Here is a 26,370-nt window from a genome sequence, read left to right on the forward strand (position 1 = left end):
AGTAGCAGGGCAGCCACGGGGTTAGGTATATCCCGAAAACGAGAAGGAAGGAGAGGAGGGAAAAAAAGATTCGTCATGAAACTCTGATGATTTTCTCACCCGCGGGTAAGTATTTGGGAAATGGAGGGTATAGGAAGAAGAGGAAGGAGAAGAAGGAGATCCAAGAAAGACGGTGACTGACGGACTAGAGAGTATGCAGGTATGATCGTTGAACACGGTAGCGTGCTAGGCGCAACGCACAATTTCATCACGCTCAACATCAATATGAGTGATGTCCATAATTAATTAAAGTAAGTTGGGCTCGTAATTTCATACTCCATCTCAAAGACGAGAGCACGCACGGTCTGTCAGGTAGGCAACTGTAGGCGCTGAGTAAGTAGTATGTTGGCGAGTGTTGGCAAAATTGTAGGTAGGTAGCACTTGGACGTTGGGTATTCACTTCCTTCCCTGTACTACTTTGCTTCCTGGGCAGCAAATCAGCATAAAGATGATCCTACTATGCAATCCTCCCGTCATGCAACTGGTGGCACGTGGCAAGGACGGCAGTTGACAATGCGCGCCATGTTCTTTTCTGAGCTTATTACCTAAGCCTACCGGTAATGTATTACATAACCTCGCTGGGCTTGACCGAGCTGTCTGACCTCGCGTTAGGTAAGGGTACAAAAAAAAAGGGTCACGGGTAGTGCAGACTGCCGTAAGCAAAATCCCACCAATTAGAGCTGAGCTGTTGACTGGAACCTCTGAGTTTGGCCAAGCTTTGAGCTCACACAGCTTCAAGGCTTTGAAACTGTGCTGTTAGTACGAGTTAGTAAGGTGTAGCTACTGCATTCTGAAGCCTGCAGCAGCTTGCTTGCCAGTCGAAAGGCTCGCGAATAGCATCACCAAATACAACAACGCAGTTGACATTGCTTTTCTTCTTCATCTCTATTTTGGCACACGTATTATGACCCAATAACCCCTCGACCCATTGAAAACGCCAGATTCCATACGGCAAGCCAATGGCTGCGACTGGTCTCGCATACTTTAAAGCCGCCTCCCTTTCCACACCACGTACACAACGACCACCACCACCACCTCCTCATACCCAACATGCCGACCCGTGATGCTCGCCCGAAAGCGCCCTCTGCCGAATACAAGGCCATTGCAGCTCAATTCGCCCGAGCGAAAAGGTTGAAAGAGCTCGAGGAAGCTCAGAAGCGGGACAATTCCGCCTCCTCCGGAAAGGCGCGCGACAAGGAAGCCGAGAAACAACGTCTTGCCCTCGAGGCTCGACGCAAGGCCGCCTATGGAAGCCGCTTCAATTGGACGTTGAGCTTCTGGGTGTGGATGCTCTGCATCCATGCAGTTGGCATATACCTGTTCACAAGCGGGTTCCTCTTGGCTCGGCTGGTCCTCGAGGAGCAATCAGAGTGCGCCACGCCCCCCGTCGAGCCCCTGAGCAAATGGAATGGTCAAGGCACGGTGGAAGGAGGCTGTTGGCACCCCAAGTCATTTGACAAGGCTGTCGTTGTCGTAATAGATGCCCTCAAGTATGACTTCACTGTCCCTGTGGAGGATAGCAAGGCCGAAGTCTACCACAACGCCTTCCCCTTCCTTTATGAGACCTCCAAGAAGTCGCCCAATAATGCCGTCTTGCTTCCTTTCATTGCCGATCCGCCAACAGCCACCTTGCAAAGACTCAAGGGGCTCACAACCGGGACGTTGCCCACATTCATTGATATCGGTAGCAGCTTTGGCGGAACTGCAATCGAAGAGGACAACATTCTGAAGCAGCTCCGGGGACTCGGCAAGAAAATCGCCCATCTCGGTGATGACACATGGACTGCCTTGTTTCCTGGATATTTTGAGTCAAATATTAGCCGAGCATATGACAGCTTCAATGTCTGGGACTTGCATACCGTCGACAATGGTGTCCTCGAGCATATTTTCCCGCTCTTGCAATCGGATAAAAAGGGCGAGTGGGATGTGCTGATTGGTCATCTCCTCGGAGTCGACCACGCCGGCCATCGATATGGCCCTAGCCATGCTGCCATGACTGCAAAGCTCCAGCAGATGGACATGTTTGTGCGGGACCTCGTGCATAATATTGACGATGATACCCTCCTCGTAGTAATGGGAGATCATGGCATGGACGGAAAGGGTGACCACGGCGGAGAAAGCGACGATGAAGTTGAGGCTGCCTTGTGGATGTATTCAAAAAGACCGGTATTTGGTCGAACAAAGCCCGAGTATGTGACGCCTCCGGCAACGGCCAAAATCCGCCCAGTCAATCAAATCGACCTCGTTCCCACCTTGTCTCTATTGCTAGGCATTCCCATTCCCTTCAACAACCTGGGTCGGCCAATAGAAGAGGCATTTGCTGGACAAAAAGGTAACTCGTGGAGTAACCTGGCCGCGGTCACGAGACTGGCCTCGGCTGGCATTAAAAGATATCAGGCTTCTTACTTTGCTGCTCGTGGTATCGAGCAGAGTACCCAGACAGGAAGCCCTGCTGAACTTTGGGAGACGGCCAACGCCAGTGCCCAAAAAGGCCACAAGGTCGCCGAGGCGACCTACGCTTCGTTTGTGCAGTTTCAAGAGGAAACGTTGAGACTATGCAAAGACCTGTGGGCCCGCTTCGACGTTCCCAGAATGATCATGGGCATTGCGGTCATGGCTCTCGGCGTCGTAGCTCTCCTCGTATATGTCTCCAGGGACGACGATGAAGAGTTTGCTGTTCTCGACGATATGGAGCTTGATTTTGCCGAAAAGAGTCTGGAGCTGCTGAACGAGCAAAATGGCTCGACTACGCCTTCTTATGAAAACCTCGAGAAAAGTCTCATCAAGTTGGGTTCCCTTGGCGCTCTACTCGGGACGGGCTCAGGAGTCGGATACGTTTTGGTTACGGGCTCGCAAGATTGGCCCATCGCAGCTGCTGGCGCCGCTTGTGGCAGCATTGTTGCAGTCATCATTTCGCTATTTGGACTTGGTAAGAGCATAGTCAACATCTTTCCAACCACATTCTGGGGCTGGCTTTCTATCATTTTCACAGCCAGCCAATCGATCGGATTCGCGGCAAATTCTTACACCATTTGGGAAGACTCAATCTCTCTCTTCTTCCTGTCTACCTTTGGCCTGGCGTCTGCAGTCGCTGCCCTCCGGCGCCCTACGATTGTGGAAAGATCATTGGGTATCTACCACTCTGTCATCTTTGTTCTTCTCGGACGTCTTGCCTCGTTCTCAAAACTTTGCCGAGAAGAACAAATGCCATACTGCACATCAACCTATTATGCATCTGCTAATTCTTCCACTCCTGCGCCGTGGCAACTGATCGTGCCATATGCCGTGCTCCTCATTCTACCAACCGTGGTAAAGGGGTATCTTGTCCCGTCACGTTCTTTCGAAGGCCTTGCACCCGTCTGGGTCAATTTTGTGTTCCGCGGTGGCCTCTTCTTTGCCGCGGCGTACTGGTCATTGGATGCTGCTAATAACGCCCAATGGTTCCCCCTTGTTACCGAGGAGACCTTCAAGACAAGTCAAGTTCTAGTGGCTCAGACTGCGCTGGCAATCGCTTTTATAGCCGGCACAACGGCATTTATTTGGGCACCTCCTTGTGTCTCTATCATCACGACAGCCGCCAGCAACGCACGCCGCGCCCAGGTTACGGTGTTGGGATACGGCAATGCCAATGGCGCACGCTACTTGCTCCTGGTCCTCAACTTTGCAGCAGCATGCATCTTGCTCTCCAAGCCTATGGGAGCTGGCGCACTGGCTCTGATGTTGTGGCAAATACTATCCTTGATTGAGATCATTGACTTGAACGCAATGAGCTCTGAGACCATTGGTCCAACTACGCTTGCTCTGCTTGGAAACTTTCATTACTTCAAGACTGGCCACCAGGCTGCCTTGTCTTCCCTTCAGTGGGACAGTGCATTTATCCCACTCAAGACGGTGCGGTATCCTTGGTCGCCCATCGTGGTGGCTCTGAACACTTATGCCGGCCAGATCCTCGCTTGTGTTGCTGTACCACTGCTTGTGCTATGGAAGACAAATCCCAAACGCAAGGCGGTTCTTGAGAGCACCACGAGGGCTTTGGGTGTCTTTGTTGCATATTATGCTGTACAAAGTCTGGCAACCATGGCTTGGGCGGGCCACCTGCGACGTCACTTGATGCTCTATCGAGTCTTTAGCCCGAGATTCATGATGGCTGCTTCACTGCTCCTCGTGATCGATCTGGTGGGCATTGCGGTGACAATGACTGGCGTGAGGACCAACACTCTGGCTATCAGCGAGGTCTTTGGCTGGGCAGAATAGTCCCCGTCGTTCTAGCTGACTATGGTGGGGTTTGATATATGTATATATAGGTGATGTATAGATAGAACGTCGTCAAAAGGAGCAAGGGATGACAATGGACAATATGATTGGAGATTACTCGATACGGGGGCGTTGGGCTCTTTGAACAGAACATTGGGCATCATATGTAGCATAGACTTGGTAATAGACAAAAATGGGTTCACCATGGAAATACATGACATCATAAGGCTCGCTCGCTTGCTTTTGTTCCTGTGTCTGACCCGTATGCATTTCTCAGATTGAAATACCTGAGCTGAGAAAATAGAGTTTAGTACAAATGGGCTCATGAATGAAACCTCCATCGGAAGCTGGGGCAACGGATAATGGTTTTGACAAGGGCCGCCCGAAAAAAGTGTGTATTGTTCGTGAATCAGAAGTAGAAACAAGAAGGGGAAGGAAAAGGGGAGAAATTGGGCATTATTTTGGATCATCGTTTTTCTTGGCTTGTCGTGTTTTGTATGGGGACAGTTACTTTGATGAAGGAAAAGATTTTATACACATATCACGGGAACTAAAGAAAGCTGCCCAAGAAGAAGAAGAAGAAGAAGAAAAAGGACAGAGGCAGGCTTGAAGAAGGGAGGGACCAGCAAGAATTCTTTTCTTTTCCCCTTTATTCTGAGCCCCGTGATTAACCAAGTCTTCATCGTCACATCTCTGGACCGTGCAAGTAAAACAAAGAATAAGAATTCCTGGCTCCCAAGGGAAAGAAGACGCGCATAGTGGAATCTCTTTCTTTTTTTCTCCCTTTTACTCTACTGATGTCAAGGACCGGGTTGCACCAAAGCACGGGACAGAGATCCAGATCTGAGAATACGATCGGGAGGAAATGGGTGATACTATAGAAAAAATGAGTTGTAGTATCTTGGCCCAGAAAGAAGGAAACTCAAAAAGTCCACTGCGGTCCGCACATGTTGTGTAACCTCAAACGAACCATATAAAAAGCAACAATCACGAACCCCGAATTCGGGTAATAAGTTTGCAACAAGGTTTTTGAACATTTCTTTTCGTGACCCGAGTTTGAGGTTGATGGGTCTGAGCGCTATCTAGTCTCTTTCCTTCCCTATAATCCCTTTGCTTTCCTTTTCTGCTGGATTATACCCGAACAGGAGGAAATGATTGGGGGAAAATGGACCAAGAGATTCCGATCAGGGCCGAGGGGGCACATTTTGCGCCGTTCCATTGCTTTTCCCTTTTTTTCTTTTCTCCATTGCTCGGTGTGAAATGGCTTTTGCCTTTTTGCTGTTTCTGCGGCATATCGGTCAGACCCGTGAGTGTTCCAGGCCCTATATCTCTCTCATCCCCGTCTCTCCCTCGCCTGCATGCATGTCCCGGTAGACACGTGCTCGTCTATTTTCCCTCCTTGTCGGGCCTCATTTCTTCTTTTCAATTCATCCTCCCAGATGAAACAAATTTGATTTTTTGAAAATATAAACAGTAGAAATAAAAAGTAAAAATAGAGACCAACTCAGATAAAGAGTTGGTGTTATAAAGATGATGAAAAGTGGACAAGTTCCAACAGGGGTATCAGTTTAAAAAAAAAAAAAAAAGGGCGCTGCGTCAAAATAGACGACGAAAGTACGACAACATAATGTATGCAATCGTTGAGTTTCCAGTATCCCGGGATTCCCTTCATCCCGCCCCTCCCCCAGGGTTCGACTCCGTCCTTGAAAAAGCAAAACAAGAAAAATTTCGAGGCTGCTGATTGATTGTATGGTCGTTGATGGTCCAATGACTGAAAGCGGTCACATGCTGGTCAACCGACCGACAAAAGTTTAGAGCAGCCACTGTGACAAGACAGCCACGAATAGCGACCACAGCAGCAGCGACGGTGCTTGGTGGGCGAAACCGGGCACCGCAGCGCTGGAAACCTGAGCCTCGGGCAACGTGGCATTGACGAAGCCGGCGCCGCACTGGGCATTGACGGCGTTGGCAGCGTCGGCATAGGTATTTGCAATGGCTGCGTCGCGGTCGGCGGTGGCGGCCTGGAAGATGCCCAAGACATTCTTTGTGCAGCTGTTGCAGTCTGGCGTCGTAATGTTTGGGTAGCTAATGTTGAGCGGTAGGTAATATAGATACGTGTCGGCAATGGCGCTCGAGTTGGTCACGGCATTGGCGAAGCAGTAGGCCGAGGTGTCGGCGTCTTGCAGACACGAGGCGCTGTAGAGCGGTTGGTAGCCCTTGAGGCCCAGGTAGGCCTGAACGACGACCGAGTTTTGCTGCTCATAGTCGTCGGCGCAGTTGGCCGTCTCGGTCAGGTTGCTCGCGACCTGGTCGAGGTAATCGACGCAAAAAGTCACGTTTGCGCTGCACGTTGCGTCCAGGACCTGCGTTATGCTAAAGAGCGACTTTTCGGCATTGAACATGGAGAGGGAGCCCTATATTTGGGGCAGTTAGCTATCTGTGACTGCCGCTCATTGGCGTGCAAGAAAACGCAGATATAAATCTGTTGTTGTTTGCTTACCTGGACAAGCATGGAAAAAGGGTAACATGACTTGAAAGTCGAGTCGGCCAGCATATTGGTAATGAATTCCTGGCACTCGCCATTGCCGGTAAAGTTGGATGCAATCGCATTGTCCAATGGGCTTGGGAGTGGACTGGAAGACGCAGTGCGTGTTGTTGTGGTTGCTGTCTTGGTTGAGGACGAAGAGGTCGTTGTCGTTACACTAATGGGTATAGTCGTTGTCGATGCACCATCTTGTGTGCTGGTTGCAGTGGGATAGGAATCGGCGGCTTCCACTTCTGCTTCTTCTTCGGTGGTTGTTGTGTCTGAATCTTCTTCTCTTTCCACTGCTGCTGCCCTCCTCTGCAAGAAGCGCTGGTGATCCTCCCGAGACATCATGACCCAATTGTCCTCAATGAGAACGGGGACTCGCGTGTCGACGATCAGCGTCTCATAGGGATGTGGGGGAGCGACGATTGAAAAGGCCGTGGTCAGGGACACCAAAGACCCCCAGCAGAGGATGGCGGCGAAAATCATTGCCTTATGTATTTTGGGTCCTGCTCGAACCTGAAACGACAGGGTGTCGGCGCCGCTGCCAAAGTCCAGGCCCATGATTATAGTGGGCTGATTATTACCCTTTTACTTGCTCGTGCTTTTTTTTTTTTTTTTTGGGTGCTCCTTGCTCCCCTTGCTCCTTCTGCTGCTGCTGTGCGCCCTCTGGTTGCAATGGTTCGCTGTTGTGCATGTGCTTCTGTGCCTCTCGACGAATAGTAACACGTACAGCAGCTACCCAGGTTAAAAAAAAATTATTGACAATGTTGTAATAAACGATGATCGCCCGGCTTGGCTTGTTCAAGAACGGCAGGTTACCGATCTACGAAACGTCCCAACATCACTTCCAAAACTGCCCGGGCCACTGCAGATCTGCCAAGCTGGTTCCAGAGATCCGAGAGAGAAAGAGGGATGCTGAGCTAATATATAGCAGACCGAAATTATCTCAGTTTCGGGCAAGTACCGTAGCGCAGGTAATGTATGAGGTGGTGAGACGACAGAATAAAAGGATCGTCAGTCGCTATAATCTAGTAGACTGAAGCATTGTTTTTCTTTGAGCCGATCGAAAAGTCAAGTCGCAGTCTCGGAGCCGGAGGGTTGCACGTCCTTTTCCTATCTTACTCCCTTTTATCCAATTCCCTCGTAGTAGTTGTGCTGTGTGTGTGTGTGTGTGTGTGTGTGTGTGTGCTGTACTGGGCGGCCACGCAGGCAGGTCGAGTCTGATCTTATATTAAAAACTGACTCCCCCGTTATGCGGCTGCGCGGGTAAAAACGATTTAGTGTTGACCGATAAACCTGCTGGTGGGAAAGAAAAGCCGTAACAAGAAGACCGAGTCTATGTGTCTGTGTGTTTGTGTGTTTGTGTGTCTTGTGTGTGTCTGTGACGAAGCTGGGACCTTTTTCTTCTTCTTTCTTTCTTGTTCCTGTAATGCAGTGTGCTTGTGCAACGGTCAGACCAGGTCAGGTCAGGCAAAGATAGGTAGGTAGGTAGGTAGATGGAATCCACACGCGGTCCTTGAGAAGCGGGCGGTTTTATTAGTATATTAGTTTGTCGGCCGTCGGTAGGTAGATTGGTAGGTAGTGCATGTACGTGTAAGTCGTTCAACCATAAACAAAAACCACCCGAGAAGCAAAGCAAAGATGCTCGGAAGGGGAATAAAAGAGAGCTGGACCAGCTACACACGTGGAACAACCTTTTGCGGGGGTAATGATTATTATGAATGAATGAATGAATGAATGATTGACTGCATGCCTTGTTCTACTTACTCTTACCTACCCGTCCAACAGTACATCTATTACCCACCTGGTAAGTCGGAGGAGGTCTAGAGCATTCCGTACCCGATGCAGGTAGTCAATTTAATGATTCGAGCGACTCGAGAACTGATAATTATGGGCATGGCCCTGTCTTTCTGCAGGATTGATGACCACCGTTGCCCGCGCCCCATAGGCCGAGGATACTTTTGGACTACAGCTAAACAAGGCGTCTACACAATACATACCTAGGTATTTTGTCCATTGAAGGGAGGGAGAGAAGGCAAGCCAGGCAAAAGAGAGAGAGAGAGAGGGGAAAGTAGTTGCTAGTTGATGCTTGCTAGTCAGAGCCCCCTGCTCATCTCAACTAGGCTGGTGGGCAGCGGTAGCAGCAGCAGCAGCGACAGCTGGGTAGGTAGGTATGGAATATCGACCGTTCGTTTGCTCGTCCGTGTTCGGCTGCCCATAGCGAAAAGGTAAAGCCACGCGGCCCCGTCAGCGAAGAGGTGCTGAAATATTGGCTCGGCCAGGCCATAAGCAGCCTAGGTGGTCCCGCCTGCGCCTACGCGGACGACGTTGGCGATGCGATTCGAGGTGGGGTTGGAAATGGGGACTTGACTTGGGGCACTGGGGAGGGACGGACGGGATTGGGATGGGGTGCTCGGGTGGTATTCGACTTCGCAAGCTCATGTACGTATGTACGTATGTACGTATGTACGTAGCCCGCCCTTGGGGGATGGTTATCATCAAATGAAGTCTTTGCTCAATCAGGCAATCGGAGGGTTGTCAAATGTGTAAAACCCTCTTTTGGGTCAGGGCTGACATGTTTGCACCTTTTGTGTGCATTTTCAGTCTTGGGGCAGAGGCAGGTCATTGGTGACAATCAAACCATTACAGGCTGCTTTTGGGTGAAATATAAAAAAAATTCTCTTGGCATTCAGCCACGCATAGTACCGAGGGAGCGCTTAGGCTTTGGGTGGTAAAGTAACCGAGTCTCGACCCAGAACCCAGCGCTTGGCCTGATACACTTATAACAGGCTACCTGCCTATGTAATCTCGGGATCACGCCAAGGTACAAAGACAAGAAGAAAAAAAAAAAAAAAAAATCCCTGTGCCTCGGACAGGCAGAGCGACAGGGCTGGGCTTTTCCTTCTTTCTCTACTTCCCATGACAGTTGACAGCGGCACAGAGATCTGAACTTTACCTAGCAGTCCAGTGGGAAAGGACATTGAGATAGGTGTGTAGGTTTGGCTGTTTCTAAATTCATCGACTGACTGGCACGGCCGCTGCCTGCCTATTCTTTAGACAGCCTGTCCAGTAAAGTACCTAACCCCTAGCGCAATGTTCCTACCTTTTCGTGCCTTACCTACGTGCCCCATCACCGAAGCCTTGCCGCCAGAGGCGCACATGTCATTTCGATGTTGCAATTTCTTGGGGTGCAGTGTTTTTTCCCCTTGCATTGGAGTAGGGAGGTACAATACTCGACCGATGACAATTGACCGGCAGCGAGAAGTGACTAAACTTGACTGACTGGTGGGTTGACTGGCTGTATCTCTCTCTCAATTCACCTGATGAACCACCCAGAATACCCAGGTAAGGGGGGCATTACATTCATTACCTTGGTTCCTGTTGAAATGCTACATTACCTATAGTGACATTTTGCAGGGTCCCCACCGACTAGAGTGAATTAAATTCGCTGAACCGGCCGTCGGTAGCGAGCGAGCGAATGGATGGATGGACGGACGGACGGTGGTGGTAGTGGCTAAACCGGAAGACCTCTGCCTGCGCTAAACCACCTAGAATGTTGCGTTGCATGAACTTTTGGGAAATTTTTATCAGCTGGAATTATCGGACGACAAGAAGAAGGGACAGACAGGAAAGGGTAGTAATCATCTGTAGTTGTTGACAGAGCACGCGCCGCTCACGGGTCAGGTTCAGTCACAAGGGAGAGCAGGGCAGGCAGGTAGGCGGCTGGAGAATCGATCCCGAGAAGATCAGATGCCAAGGCCTGTCTGTCTCGAGCTTCAAATCTGCTTCCCTTTTGCCGGGATGGAATATGAGGAGGAGGAGGAGGAGGGAAAAAACGAACGAACGAACCACTCGGTGGGTAGTGCAAGTTAGTTGGACCGGGATCTTGATTCTCAACCATCCATGGCCAACTTGAGCAAACTCATTGCTTTCTTCCCATTTTGATGGCGGCGCCTCTTGGACAATATAGACCAGGTTTTTTTTAAGGTACGTACATATGGAGATTCCCTTCGCTGCTTCCTTCCCCAGAGTTGATAATATCCCAAAAGATGACTTGATCTTTTACGATTGCAGAGGATAAGGCTTAGCCGATGCAAAGGCGATCAAGACTATTGAATCCCATTGAATGTGGATGGAAGGGATGATTGGGGTAAGAGACCAGGGGGGTTTATTATGGTGTTTGTCGCTGCAATGATCTGATTACCGGCAACAATTGATGCATATGACAGCACTAGGTTCAAGGTGGTACTCAAGTGCTCCAGCCCCTAGTACTTGACTAGTCGGCCCCCGGTACATTATTACATGCACCCAAAGATTGATCTCAGCCATTCTTTTGGTACACTCCATTCACTCCACACCTTCTGTATTTTGCCCAACGGCCATGATGACGACTTCCGTGGGCCTTTGTGCGTTATAAATGCCTAGGACTATGTTATCCTCTTTTCACTTAATCTCCTGTCAGTGGGGGAGGGAAAAAGGCCTTGTCTTCTTCTCCTTTGTACACGGGATGCGAAGCGAGCAAGATCGGTTCATCTGAAACAATACCAGCCGAGTGCTACCGGAATACGAAATACGGACCTCTCTTGACGAAGCTCATGGGGGGAGGCAGAGCATGACCTGAAGCGGCTCTATTGCTACTACTGCGTACTACAGGAATGCTAGGTACATTCGAGTAATTTACACGGCTCAAGGGCGAGATTTCTACATGGTTTGGCGTCAAATGTTGCATGTACGACGGTTATTGATGTACACTACGACCGATATACTCTGAACCAAGGTACGTACACTGCTAACACGTAGCGCGCCCTAGGAGAAAAAAAAAAAGTTGATGATCCGGTTGCCAACGACCGGATCATCAGCATCAGAGCCAAAAAGGTAGATCCAAAGGAAAGACGAAGAGGGAAAAAAGAGGGACGTGTATGCAGGTACTGACTAGGTTGACAAACGGATCTCTTTTACCTTCTCTTGTTGATCACGACTAATACATGGCCAGAACCAACCAAATGTCAGGATGCCAGGCTGAGCTCACTTCCTCTCAATAGTTCCTCTCTCAATTAAAAAGGTAAGCGACTCATGGGACAGGATTTTTGTTCCTGACAAGCAATTGCCGGGTCCAGACTTTTCTCCTCTCCCCTCCCCTACCCCTCCCTTCGTAAGCCCATGAACATGCAAAAGACAGCGCTCTCTTCTCTTAGAGCACAAACTCTCACTTGTCATTCGCCCAAGACCATTGTCCAATCAGCCGGCAACGAACAATTGCCCAAGGCCATGTCTTGTAGCTTCCGAGTCGGGCCACCCCTCCGCCAAGCAACTTGACCATTATTACTCGTTGGCATCCATTAGCTTGTGTCTATGGGATGAGTCTATTTGTTTCCCGTGGTTCCCCGGGGGGGGGGGGGGGGGGGGGGGGGTTCTCTTAAATTATAGCCGCCATCTAACAGTCCGGGCTTTTTCAATCCAAGGAAAAACAATCTAGTGTTGATAGTATGTTTTTCCTGAAGGAGGCTGAAGAAGGAAAAGAAGTGAAGGATGGCGCGTCTAATCCGCCCAACTAATGGAGCCAAACGTCAATAGAGATACTTGACGTATAAGGCTGATCATTTTAAATTATAGATTGACTGATTGGTAAGAAATGTTTTTTTTTTTACTAGGAAAAGGGCGCGCGCTCTTGTTTTCGTATCGAGGGACAGCATGTGCTTGTTTCTTCTTTTAGTCTTCCTTCCCTCTCCGCACATCCCGATATTAGCCATCCCAATCCATCCATCCACTCTCTTGGGAATGAAGATTCGCAGTAGGATGAGATACCCAGCAAGCAAGGGGGGGGGGGAGGGGGGAGAAAGAGGAAATTGTGTTTTCCCCAGGCAGAGAACTGTCATTTGTCTGTAAGGCGTCCCCCCAAAAAGACTTCTCAGCTTGGCAATGCAATCCCAAATTTTCCCAAAGAGTGCTCCCGGCACTCCAGAAGAATCCAAATGCGGATCCCAGCAAAAGTCTAGAACTTGCAGATCTTTCCCTCCCGCCGGTAGACTGTGCCAGGGGTATTCCAAAAGATGTGTCTCTTCTTCTTCTTTTCTTTCCCCGTCTGCGCTCTCCTGAGTATCTAATTCGGGTGGCTGAAAATAGACCACCAGCCTTGTCTCAGTCAGGTCTTGTATATGGGAACACAATTGAGTGGCGTGACCGTTGAAATAAATTGGTTACTACAAGACACTACTGACGAGGTGCACGGGGCCAAATGGATCTGAACATCCGACGATAACCTCTAGTATATATCTACTCGACAAAAGTATGTTAGCTTGATTCTTGACACGGGTATCCAAAGGCAATAAATGTTTCCGTCACAATGCACATGGTCGGTTCAATGAATGCAGTCCAAATGCAATTTATTCTTGTGCTATATGCATAGTAAAAGTGTCTGTCAAAAACATGACAATCATCTTCCTCTGTACCTCTTGAAAACGCCAACCCAATGCAGAAGGGAAAACCATGCAACCCAAAAAACATGGTTGCTGGCCCCCGGGGGAATCTTTTTCTTTTGTATAATGGAGTAAACAACCGAAATCACCGTCAATCTTTTGTACACCCGTCTCTACTCTCCACTTATCGGTGCTTCTCCAGACTCTGCAGATTGACAAGCTCGGCGTACCGTCCATTCTTGCGCATCAGCTCCGAGTGCGTACCCTCCTCGACAATGCGGCCTTGGTCAAACACATAGATGATATCGGCGCGCTGAATGGTGCTAAGACGGTGTGCCACGGCAATCGTCGTCCGTCCCTTGGCCGCCTTGTCCAGAGCTGCCTGGACGACGTGCTCGGACTCAGAGTCCAAGGCCGAAGTAGCCTCGTCCAAAAGTAGAATTTTGGGGTCACGAATCAAGGCGCGAGCAATGGCAATTCTCTGCTTCTGACCACCAGAGAGAAGTGCACCCTTGCTGCCCACAACCGTGTTGAAGCCATCGGGCAGGGACATGATGAACTCGAAAATGTTGGCCTCCTTACACGCAAACTCGACGGCCTCGTCGCTGACCTCATGGGGTGCACCCAGCAGAATGTTCTCTTTAATGGTACCTTGGTAAAGCGTGGGCTCTTGGGAAACGAGGGCAATGAAGGACCGATAATCATTGACGTTGAGGGAGCTGATTTCCTTTCCATCGATATAAACACCACCGACGAGGGGGTCATAGAATCGCTCCAAAAGAGCAATAGTGGTAGACTTGCCACAGCCAGATGCGCCCACAAGAGCCACGTATTGGCCAGGGCGGACAGTCAAGTTGAGACCGCGTAGCACAGGCTGCTCAGGTCTGGTCGGGTAGCGGAAGTGAACATCACGGAACTCGATGGTTCCATCGACAGCCTCGAGGCGCTCTCCATCCTCAGACCACGCATCCACGACAGGCTTGCGGTCGAACAGGGTCTTGAGCTCAGCTGCAGCGTGATGCGCCTTGCCCATATCAGGGGCAAAGGAGAAGACCGTGCCGGCAGACTGGGCGCCAAAAATAATGGCCGAGAAGCAGAGGAAGAACTGGAACATGCTGTACTCGTACTTGGCAATCAGTGTTCCACCGTACCAGAAGCCAAGAGCAAAAGCCAGGAACAGGAAGGACTGCGAGGCGGCGTAAAGAAGACTGGACTTGAGAACAGATATCAAGCTGGATCGCTGCTGAGCAGCAAGCGCAGACTGGTACTGCTTCAGAACATCATCCTCACGAGTGAGAGACGCGACAGTTCTGATGGCGGAAATGGCCTCGGATGCGAAAGTGGCAGATTGCTCGTAGGCTCGCTTGGAGCGACGCTGGAAGTGAGCAAGCATGTAGAATCGGAAGAAACCACAGCCCAGCAAGATCGGGATTGTCGAAATGCAAACCAAGGACAACTTCCAGCCAACGGCCAAGGCTACAACCAAGGCCGAAACAAGAGTCGTGGTCACCAGGAGCAATGTGCCCAGAGTGGCACCGCTGATACCTGCGACATGAGTGGTTTCGGTCGAAAGGAATGAGGTAAGGGCACCAGCAGTGTTCTCATCCCGATCGAAAAAGGCAACGTCCTGTCGAAGCATGGTTCTGAAAGCACGATCTCTGACACGATGAATCAGTCTCTCGGAACATCTCGCAAAGGCGATACCTTGGAGGATATAGGCGACGAATTGAACCCAAGCAAGCATTAGATACATGGCGCTCCAAAAGTCGCTATCCTTCTTGACCTGATGTTCATTTTCTGGCGTCAAGGTTACACTGAGAGTCTGATATCGAGTTAGCAAAAGCGTTTCAAACCACAAATAGGACCCTGGGAACTTACCATGATTTGTTTGGCAAAGAAGACAGCCTGTGTAGGGTTGCCACCACCGCAAATCACTGACCAGAAAAGACCCCAGACCATGAGCTTCCACTCTTCGCGGTTGAAGGACGCAATCAACTTGATGAGAGTCATGAGGCTGTACTTGTGCTGTTCCTCGGGCTTGCGTCCTTGGAGTGCTTTGCTTGAAGCGGAGCCCTGCGTAGTGGAACGCTTCAGGTTGGCCTGAATGTTGTCATCAGGGTCCTCAATATAGGCCGATGTACCGTCCTTTGCACTAATCTGTTTCATGAGCTTCTCCTCTGCGGCATCATTCTCCTCCTGTTCATCTGCCGTCATTTCATTGACAGCAGCAATATTCTGAGCATTGACGAGTTTGTAGTAGGCGCCGCGCTGCTCGAGCAAGTAATCGTGAGTACCCTGTTCAACAATAGAACCCTGAGACATGACAACAATGTTGTGAGCATCTCTAATAGTGGACAAACGGTGGGCAATAGTGATGGTGGTCCGGCCAGCAGCAGCAACCTCGAGAGCGGCCTGGACAACGCCTTCAGACTTGGTGTCAAGGGCACTGGTGGCTTCATCAAGCAGGAGAATCTTGGGGTCAGAAACAATGGCTCGAGCGATAGCAATACGCTGCTTTTGTCCACCGGACAACAGGAAACCACGCTCGCCAACATTGGTTTCGTATCCTTCAGGGAGACTCGAGATAAAGTCATGCGCATTGGCCTTCTTTGCAGCCTCAATAACAAGCTCACGTTGCTTGTCCTCGCTCTCGTTCTCAAAATCGGTACCAATAAGACCGTACTTGATGTTGCCGTAAATGGTCGTGCCAAACAGGGTAGGCTCCTGACTGACGAGAGAGATGTGCTGTCGGAGCCAGCGCAGATTCAGGGTGCTAATGTCACGGCCATCGAGATAGACTTTGCCACCGACAGGGTCGTAGAAACGCTCAACAAGGCCGACAATGGTCGATTTTCCAGAACCCGAAGCTCCCACGAGCGCAGTTGTCTTTCCGGCAGGGATTTCGAGAGAAACATCCCTCATGACGACAACATCGGGACGAGACGGGTAAATGTGCTTCACATTCTCTAGACGAATGGTTCCCTCGACAGTTTCGGGCTTGTCACCAGCATCATTGGTCGGGTCCAGAGGGGATTGGCGGTCGATGGTGTTGAAGATCTTGGCAGCAGCGGCGATGGCTGTACCAAAGGCTTGAATATTGGGCGCCACATTACCAAGGTTGAAGGCTCCGATCATGACGGACATCATAATGATCAAGACCTTGGACAGGGGAATACTGCCGTCAATCAGGTAGGTGGAGCCCATCCAGAAGGACAAACCATAGTTGAGGTAGACGAGGAGCATCATGCCGGCGACCATGAAACCAATGGTGGCCTTGACCTTGAAACCGTACTTTTCAGCACGAATCAGGTGGGCATCGTATTGCTTTGCGAGGCGATCCTGGGTTCCGAAAGCAACAGCATTTCTGATGGACGAGATGACCTCTTCGGCGACAGTGCCTCCCTGAGCATAGGCCTCAATAGAGCTCTTGTTGAATTTGATCATGAACTGCGAAGCAGTGCCCATGAGCAGGGTGATGGCCACGACAGTGGACATGAGGATCAAGGTCAGCTTCCAGTATTCCACAAAGCCAATGACGAAAGCCGAGATGAAGGTGGCGAGGGCGGTCAGGGTCAATCCAATCTTCTCAGAGATACCGTCTTGAATCAGGTTGGTGTCGGCAGTGATTCGAGTGGTGACCTCTCCGGCGCCCACCTTGTCGAAGAAACCAATGTTCTGGCGCATGCAGCTCTGAAGATAGTGTTCTCGGATCTTGGCACTAATGTGTTCACCAGTATAAATGAAACCCACGGTGGCGACGTAAATGGTGATAAACTCTCCAATGGCCAGATATACAAAGTAGAGGACAAGGTGACCCATAGCAGACGTGAAGTCGTCGTAGGTTGTCTTTTGCTGGAAATAATCTTGGAAAGTGCCCTGCAGATTACCAAAGATGACGGTCATGAGAGGCAAGGCAGCACCTCCAGCAATGGCACAGATGGCGCTGACGAACATGATGAGCAGGTCGTTGCGCGAAGCATAGCGGTACAGTATGGCAACGCCGACCTTGACTTCGGGCGTGATGACTTGTCTCTTGAGGATGTCGGCTTCTGCTGCAGGCAGATTTCGAAACGGGTCGTCATTGTCTTCCTTGACGGCCTGCACGACCTTTGAGTCCAGCTTTGTCAGAGCCTGGTCGCCCTGCGCGGGCTTTTCGGCGTCTGATGTCGACTCATGGCGACTCGAGGCCCTCGATGGACCAATGTTGGCCTCGACATTGGTCTTTTCCGAGATTTCGTCGGCCATGGTGTATTGACCTTGGAAAAGCGACTACAAGCAAAGTGGCCGCGGACAAGCCGAGTGATGGGGAGTCGCGCAGAACCTTGAGCAGGTTTGCGGAAGTAAATATGTAGTTGCCCTGCTTAGAAGAGTGGTTGCGCTTTTTTGGGACCACTAGTATAATTTGTTGTCGTTCTTTTTCTTTCTTTTCGCCTTCTGCGATCGGACCTGATTCCAGGGGTCTTGTGAATCTAATGTTTTGGGTGGGGGATCCGAACCGAGGCAAGTTGTAGCAGTAGGTAGGCGTCTTATGTACGTTGGTGACGTTATTGAATGGGAAGGAAGTACCCAGGTAGTGATTATGAGAATGTACAATTCGTTGTCTGTCAATGTACGAGCCAGATGGGTTGGCACGCTTGTTGGAGAAGGAGAAGAATGTAATAATTAAGTAAATAAAAGCATGAGCGCACAGAAAGAAAGACTGATGACAGCAACAGCAAGCAAGCAACGTGCAGCGTCAAGTCAACAAGTCAAAAGATCGGGAACATTAAAAATTGGTACGCGCAAAACGGGTTGCGGGCAATGTCTTATTTGAGAAAGTTGCTATGGCCGCCTTGGACGGACGCCGCCCATCGTGGGTTTGTTTGAAGCGGAAAGGCGTCCGGGGCAACTTGATTTGCATATTTCTTGCACACGGAAAACAAGGATTCCGTCCACCGAACATGTGCATGTTCCACCTGTACACGGGTACTACTACCACTACTAAGCGTTCCGTTCCCATCAGTCAGGCAGCCTAGTTCCATCTCGGCTGGCAATTCGACACTCGACCTCTGTTTGTGTGCCCCGCTGTCGAAACTAGCAGATGGGACCTTGTCTAGGATCCCCTGGACGTAAATCCAACCAGAAGCTTGGGTTTGACTTTGGCCTCGTTCCCCAGAGTCATTCATTCAGGATCGTTTACCCGAAAGCGAGTAGTACCTCCCTACCTAGGCTTATTACGAAAACGACTCTCATCACAGCGCCAGCTACCATATGGGTGTGATAGGTACTGGCTAACGCGCCCGTTGACATTGTATTATTTTACTGCGCGCCACATGGACCTTCAGCTACGTTTCCGGATTGTGACGACGCCGATGCACGCACTAGAATTAGCTATCGTGCTCTAATCTCGCCAATCTTCAAAGACCATGAACCACCGGGAATTATTAGAGAGACTGTACAAAACCTTAGAGAGACTGTATCTAACCTACTTCGGCAAATTGGCCCACAGGGCCAATTTGGCGGTACTTTCACACTAGTTAGCAATATATCCGAAATACCGCAAATATAACTTACTTTATTAATTTTGCACTGTAACTTTGCACCCGCAGACCCCCGATTTTATAGCTAAAAATAGCTATATTTAGCGTTTTATTAGAATTAATCGAAAATCGCGTTTTTACGCATTTTAAGGAAGCCGAATACGCCGTTTTCGATGCTTATTAAAATAACGGCTTTACCGCGCGCCGGTTACGCGCTATAAATTATAATAAAGCAATAAATATATTTTAGTATTATATTTATTATTATTAAAAAAAAAATCGGCTTATAAAGGTTAATCGATTAAAAGGAAAAAAAGGCAAGCTACGCGAACGGTTTTTTGCTTATATTAGTTATAAATAGCAAATTAAGCTTATTTTAACCCGTAATTAGCTATAGCGCTATTTTTTTATAGCTAATAAAGGCATAAAAAATTAAAAATCTAATTATAACTATATTTTAGCTATTATTAAAAGCGCCGTTAATATTAATTTAAACCGCGCTTAATTTATAAATAAGCATAAAAAGCGGATTTTATAGCTAGCTAAGGAAATTTTGCAATTAATAACTATAATAGCTATTTAATTACGCGTTAAAAACGAGCGTTATATTATTTCGGATTAAAATATGCAAAATGCCCTTAATATAGCGAAATAATTTGCTTTTAGCGATCGAACGGCTACGCAAATATTCCTCCGGACCTTTATCGAATTAAAAAAAAAGGATAAAATCTATTATATTATTTTTAAGCGTAACGGATCTCCGAATAGCCGAATTAAGCGTATTTTTTAAATATATAAATAATACGTAAATTTATAGGCAAAAAACCCCGAGTTTTTATTTATTAATAATACATATAAAATTAATAAATTTAATATACCGTTATATTTAATTTTAAGGCTATCCTTTTTTTAATACGACTTTTTCGGTTATTTACGCTTTAATTAACGGTAAAAAAAAGGGTTATTTACGTAGGTTTTAAAATAATTACGCATTTATGCTAAAGCTTTCGGTAATATTATAATTATTAATAAAAAAGCGGCCTTTAAGCGGCCTAGCTAAATTTATAAACCTTTTATAATAATAAGCGATTTTAATAAAGCTTTTAAATATACGGCTAAATTTATATACCTTAATATAATTAAATATTAGCTTTATATATAGCATATTTTTAAAAACGTTATTTTTAATATTAAAAAAAAAATAAATAAGTATATTAAATAGGATTATATTTAATAATTTTAGCGGCGGCGCTAAAAATACTAATTTAAGCAAAAAAGCTAAAAACCCCGATTCCCCCGATTTTTTATTTATAAATAATTTAAGCAAACCCGATTTTATACCCGAATTTAGCAATTAATTTGTTAAATACGCAAACGAAAATATTCGCGATATTTACGCGTTTAAAATTGCCTATTAATTATTTAATTAAAGCGATAAAATTAATAACTTTAATATTTATATATTAAGCTTTATTTTTAAACGTGCTTAATCGAATCGTAATAGCCGTATTTATATACCCGATATTAATAGGATTTTATTTATATAGCGCGATTATATTTACGCATTTATAATAAAAATTTAAAATACCGCATAATAGCGTTTAAAAATTAAATTCCTAAAATAAAAAGCAATTATTACTTATTTATAATTAATTTACGTTAATTAGCGGCATTAATTTGCAATTTACGCAATTAAAAAGCACCGTAATTACGGAATTAAGGCTATATCCCGATTTAAAGGCTTAAATACGGCCTTTAAAAAGCACCTTAAAACCCGGCGCGCTTATTTAATTTAGCTATATAACGCGATTCGGGCTTATTAATTTATTATTATTTATAAATATAAAGCTAAATTATTTAAAATAATAAAATATAAAATTAACGCTATAAAAAACGTTAAAATATTTAAAAAAATTTATTTTTATATTTTATTCTAAGCTATTAATAAAATTTATAATATTTATAAATTAGTAAAAAAAAGGTTTAATTATAATTTATATATAATTTTTAATAATAATAAATTTAAAAATTCGTTTTTAATATAATTTAATTTTCCTAATTAGCGGATATTATATAAATTATTATAAAATAAAAGCTTAATTAACTTTCGTTAAATTAACTTATATTATTAGCTTCGCCGGGCTAATAACGTAAATAATAAAAATTTTTTATTATAAGGGATTCTTAGCTAATTATTTATATAAATACTAGAAAAAAAAAATGCGCCTACGGTAAAAATAAGATTTTTTTATCGTTTTACGGCGCCGGCGGAATAATAACGATTTTAAGCAATATTTTATTTAATAGCCTAAATATTTAATTAATTCGAATAATAGCGACTTTTTTATAATTTTATTAAATTAATAAGCTAATCTTAATCGATCGTACGATACGAATTCGCGCCGTTAACGCTATTATAATAAATCGCTAACGCGGCAAAAAAAGGGATTAAAAAAAGGTTTTATATAAAAAAAAAGTGGTTTATAGCGTATAAAAAAAGGAAATAAGGTAACGCTAGCTTTATTAGCGCGATTAATAATTATAGCTTTAATATTAATTTTAACGCTAATTTCCGTAAATCGGGTATAATAAGCAAATTTATATATTAATATATTAATATAGCCGGTTATTTAAATAAATATTTTATTATTTTTAATTAGGGCTATTATAAATTTTTCTTTATTATTAGCTAATTTCGCAACGAATTACTAAATTTTTTATATATTATAAACCGCGCTAATATTATAATATTACGGCTAAAGCTAAGGCTAATAATTTTATTATAACTATATATTTTAATTTTTAATAAATTCGTAAGTTATTAACGGGCCCGGCTTTTTTAATAGCTAATTTATATAATAATAATTTAATTAATTATAATTATAATTATAATTAATCCGAAATATAAAATTAATAATAATTAATTATAATTAATAGCATTTAATAATTTTAATTAATTTTTATATTTTAAAAAATTTAATTAGCTAATAGTAAATACCCGTTTTTAGCAATTATATCCGTTAATTACGATTAATTAAAAATATAGCATCGAATTAGCGATAACTTTAATTAAGCCGGGGCGATAACGACCCTAACTTATAGCTAGCTTGCGCTAGCCTAGGGGCTACGGTAAATATAAGGGGGTATATTAGATATATCCTATTTTGCGCGTAAATACCGCGGAAAAGGATGATCCGTATATTTATCCATATATGGTTAGATATAGTCTTTCTAAGGTTTTGTATAGTCTCTCTAATGATTCCCTGAACCACCTATGGCTTTGATCGTGGCGGTAATGACTCCTCGCCGCATATTCGGGTACCATCCCTCACGAATCAGCTACAGGCAATATGTAACAAGTCGGCTGACTGTCAGCATCAATCGCACTGAACTTCTTCATCAAACTTCCCGAATGCTTACTTTAGGCAATCGTTTAGTTGCTTCAAACCGCCAAAGAAGTAATCATTCTGATTCATCGCCGTTGGTAGAGGCAGTAATATCTGACCTACATGCTGGTCTCGTCTTATAAACATGGACTTTGACAGGCAGAAACCCCTGGATACAGCTCCCGGTAAGATGAGATGTGCGAGTGCGAACCACTGCTGTACACGATATATACAGATGGAGCCAGGGATGCTTTGACGATTCCTGTTCAAGGGAGCGGCCCGACTTTACCAGGATGTGCACATGGCTAGAACACCGAGATCATCAAAGCCACCATACAACTATTGCTACAAAATTACCTATGGAGAAGCAGACTCGGCGGGCCCAGGAAGGACGACAGGGTTTCACATGCGTCTCGCTTCGCCTATGTTTTCTATTCCAAATGGGAAAACGTTGCGTTGCGGCTTGTCATTGAAAATAAGATATTTCCTCACACACACACGCTCTGTGTCGTCAACAAAAAACCACCTCTCATCCTTCTTGTTGCAGTGATAGGCAACGAGGATACATACTGTAACCCAAGGAGGGACCATGGTGACATTCCATCACAAGACTCGGGTACTTTGACATCGAGATTACAGCAACCCTTTTTTCCTTATTCTGCTTTTGCATTTGCGCAGCGTACTACGTACCATGTACTTAGTGGATCCCCAGTACAGATCATTCAACGCGCTCTTCTAGAATTTTTGGAAAGGCCACGCCGCACATACGCACGCATTCAGAATCAATCCCCCCCACACGAAACCCGTACCCGTTGTACGCTCCCGAACCCCGTAGCAGGTTCGGGGCTCGGGGTCCTCAAGACGCCGATAATGCTTCATCAGGGTCGCTCAGGAAAACACAACACGCGCGCAACACAAACTACATTACGGATACATACTTTTCAAATGCGGACAGCAAATCGCAGAAGCGCCCACTCCTCCATCGTCTGAATGAAACACTTTCGCTTACATACTCTTACCTACTCTAGTATCCATCTGCCAATCACAGAGATGTGACTGATAAGTATAAACTTCCTTCAACAAGAAAGAGGCTCGAGAGGCATCATATCGCGGACAGTACTCGGGCCCGAAGATGGGCTGGACCCGACAGTATGGCCCAGGCACTTGGCTGCCCGTTTTTTTTTTTTCCCCCGTTCCAGATGCTTATTACCAACGGTTTCTGTGTTACCACTGCAGCTCGCGTTTAATCCGAATATTGCGAGTTTTATCCAAATCTGCGAAACATATGAAGTACGCGTATCTACCATGCTGAAACCTTCGATCGATCGCGGGCTACACAAAATCTGGATACACTACCCAGGCCCCACCTCCGAAATACATAACAAGATAGCGTGCATAACTTGAATTGCTTGTCTTGAAATAAGCTTTGTCCCATTTCATACGCAGCCAAGACAAGCAACACCACTCTCTTTTTTTCCGCACAATTACGTAAAAGGGGCATTGCGATCAATTACCTATATACTATGTAGGATACCACCCCTTTCACAAGAACAGATTGATGATTTTGCCGTGGCATACTGTTTTGAATTGCAATTAAATATTATCTAGTGTCTATCATGTGTATATATGGTCTATAGTTTCGTGTGTCACATTTAAAGTCTTATCGTACTGTCGTCCCCGCCAAACCACTTGGGCTTCTTGATGCCATCTCCAAGCTCCTGCAACCACTTTGGCGTGTCGATACTGTCTATCGTATTCTTGAAGCGGTGCCCAAAGCTCGCGAAAAAGTCGTCATCATCAGGTGGTGCTTCCGATCTTGCTGATCTCGACGACGGGCCTGCCCGAGCGGTTGGATCGTCGTGGTACGTTGGCGACGTGGCGAATGGTGTTCGTGCCCGCTCAGATCGAGCCGCGGGCACTGACAAGACTGGTGCTCCTCGAGCACCTCTGCCAGCGAGAGCCTCTCTCCTGCTGATCGATGTTCCGTTCAGTTCGCGCTCAATCAGATCTCTTCCTTCGCGCCACCCTGATCCAAAGCCCCTCTCGTTCTCTTCATCGTCGCCAGCTATATCCATGTCGAGACCAAACATGCGCTTGGCTTTGCCGTAGAATCCAAACAAGGTAGCCAATACAGGTACCAACACAAAAACTGGAAAGAGGTAGTCGAACCACTTGCCGAGTGGCGTCAAGTTGATGAGCGATCCAAGGAATTTGTAAAACGTCGTCGCTTGGTAGATTTCCGGAGACAGAAATGTCATAAAGTTGTAAGAGAGCGGAACACTCAGTCTGGCCACCTGACCCGCATACCAAAAGGCAGATTCATAAGCCGTGTTGCGTCGCACCAAGGCCCGACCACGCCAAACCTTGACTTCGGTCACTGATACCAAGGCAGCAGCGCACATGTACAATATCCAGAACGCTGCAATGACTTGGCCGGCAAAGCCGACTTGGCCCTTGTCTCCCGTCCAATGATGGACGACGGTAAGGCGGATAACGGAAAGGTTGGGGAATGCAGCCTTGATCAATTCAGACCAAATAACGCAAGCTGAGGCCATTGCAAAGAGACCTCCCAGTGCAATCCGAGATACTGGTGCAACATGGAAGTGCAGTATGTAGCGAGTGTAGGGATTGAGCAGGGTGCTCTTCTCGAGAAGTGACGATCCTGGGGTTGCTGCGCCGAAATCGAGCTTCTTGGATGCCCCCGAGTCAAGAATGGCTTGTGTTTTCGCAGCATCCTTCAAGAGCCGATTCCATTCATCGACATAGCGTGACCTAGCATGACGAGCTCGGTCGAGTTGCCGGGTCAGGTCGGCCAAGTACTTCTCTGTTATAACAGTGGGCAAGGTCCTATTCTCGGTCCCAATGCGTGGCATGACGCTACCTGGTCGTGACTCTGGGACGTTGCACATATCGGCAAGTTCTTCGATCCAGTCCTGAAAGTCCCTTGCACTTCCAGTTTTGCGCTTGCTGAGTTCCGCAACCTGAGCCTCGATTCCCTCAAGATTGGCAATTGAGTCTTCCATCTTCTCGTATACTTTCGGTGCATGAGTCTGAATGCGCCGGAGCCGGCCAGGTAGGCTAGCATCCCGGATCAGTTTCCTAGGTATCGAGACTAGCCCGTGTCCCATGAGATAAATTGCCAACACCAAACCCCAGCAGTAAGCCAAAGCCATGACCAAACCCTTGAGCGATGTTGGTGACAGCCCGTATGAGATGACAACGTATACAAGACCAAGTACACCTGAGCCGAGGACGAGTAAATGGTACTGCGCATTTGCACGTAGAGAATACATTAATCGGTCTTTCGGTTCGCGGTATCCAGCATCGGAGTACTCGGCAAGGATAGGAAGGATAAACCTGTAGCCTCATATTAGCAAAACAACATTCATACGACTAATGCAACCATGTGAAAGCCCAAACAGTACCATGTCAACACAAATGTGAGCCAATATGTGATCCTCCACGATACCAATAACAGTCGCGCAGGGAACCAGATGCCCCTCGCGGCCTCATCGTCAGTCGCGGCGCTGGATGCTAGATCGATGGGTACGAGCAGGACGATAAAGGCCGGAAGCCACAAGGCGAAGAATATTGGGACGAGGATGTATGCGGGCGTCGTTCGTAGTGGGAGATAGTATCGCAAGATCATGAGGACGATGAAGGAGAACACCAGAAGTGCAACACCGGCAAAGACCTCAGAACCGGCGGCAGAGGCGGACGCCGTGGTCAGTGTTAGTGCCGCCATCTTGAGACTGGTTGGCTATCCATCAACTGTAAAGCGCCTGCTACCTCGCCGTTTCCGTTGCCGAGTCTTGCGGTCCAAGGGCGACAATCAAGAGTTGCGCAGCTGTCTCCGCCAATAAACGTTCAGAGGGTTCGAAAGCTTGTGCGATCCAGGAGAGATACTTGAATGCGAAAAGAGATGAGATGACTGCTCCTGAAGTGAAATATTGTGCAGAGATGCGCGAAGGTCCGGATTTCGAAGATAAAAGATTGAAAGAGATGAAGAGTCGACGATGCGACGAGGCGCCAACACGAAATTAGTAAATGATTGACTGACGTATGCCCTTGTTCATTTGGGGGGCTTCCAATTCCCGCGAGAGGCGCCGTAGGCCGTCCATCCCCTAGAGGTCCCCTAGGCCGCTCTCTACCATTCCCAATTGGCGGTCGTTCAGGGGCCCGCTCTGCCCATGTGGAACAAAGGAGCAATTGCATTACAAGTCGCT

The 26,370-nt window shown here is 46.9% G+C and overlaps 4 protein-coding genes across 4 annotated transcripts; 1 reads left to right on the forward strand and 3 right to left on the reverse strand.

The window, feature by feature from the left end:
• Positions 1-1,089: 1,089 nt before the first annotated feature.
• PFICI_11698 (uncharacterized protein) lies at positions 1,090-4,293 on the forward strand (the record flags this gene model as incomplete). Its single annotated transcript, XM_007840279.1, has 1 exon — positions 1,090-4,293. One exon carries the CDS (start codon positions 1,090-1,092, stop codon positions 4,291-4,293), a length of 3,204 nt encoding a protein of 1,067 aa, XP_007838470.1.
• Positions 4,294-6,104: 1,811 nt separating this feature from the next.
• On the reverse strand, positions 6,105-7,384 carry PFICI_11699 (uncharacterized protein; the record flags this gene model as incomplete). Its single annotated transcript, XM_007840280.1, has 2 exons — positions 6,105-6,707; positions 6,794-7,384. 2 exons carry the CDS (start codon positions 7,382-7,384, stop codon positions 6,105-6,107), a joined length of 1,194 nt encoding a protein of 397 aa, XP_007838471.1.
• Positions 7,385-13,423: 6,039 nt separating this feature from the next.
• PFICI_11700 (uncharacterized protein) lies at positions 13,424-17,484 on the reverse strand (the record flags this gene model as incomplete). Its single annotated transcript, XM_007840281.1, has 2 exons — positions 13,424-15,061; positions 15,118-17,484. 2 exons carry the CDS (start codon positions 17,482-17,484, stop codon positions 13,424-13,426), a joined length of 4,005 nt encoding a protein of 1,334 aa, XP_007838472.1.
• Positions 17,485-23,796: 6,312 nt separating this feature from the next.
• On the reverse strand, positions 23,797-25,889 carry PFICI_11701 (uncharacterized protein; the record flags this gene model as incomplete). The annotated part of the gene is made up of 2 exons (XM_007840282.1): positions 23,797-25,501; positions 25,570-25,889. The coding sequence occupies 2 exons, from the start codon at positions 25,887-25,889 to the stop codon at positions 23,797-23,799; spliced, it is 2,025 nt and encodes a 674-aa protein (XP_007838473.1).
• Between the last annotated feature and the right edge of the window lie 481 nt (positions 25,890-26,370).

Source organism: Pestalotiopsis fici (genome assembly GCF_000516985.1).
Source record: "Pestalotiopsis fici W106-1 unplaced genomic scaffold PFICI_Scf_9, whole genome shotgun sequence".
NCBI lineage: Eukaryota > Fungi > Ascomycota > Sordariomycetes > Amphisphaeriales > Sporocadaceae > Pestalotiopsis > Pestalotiopsis fici.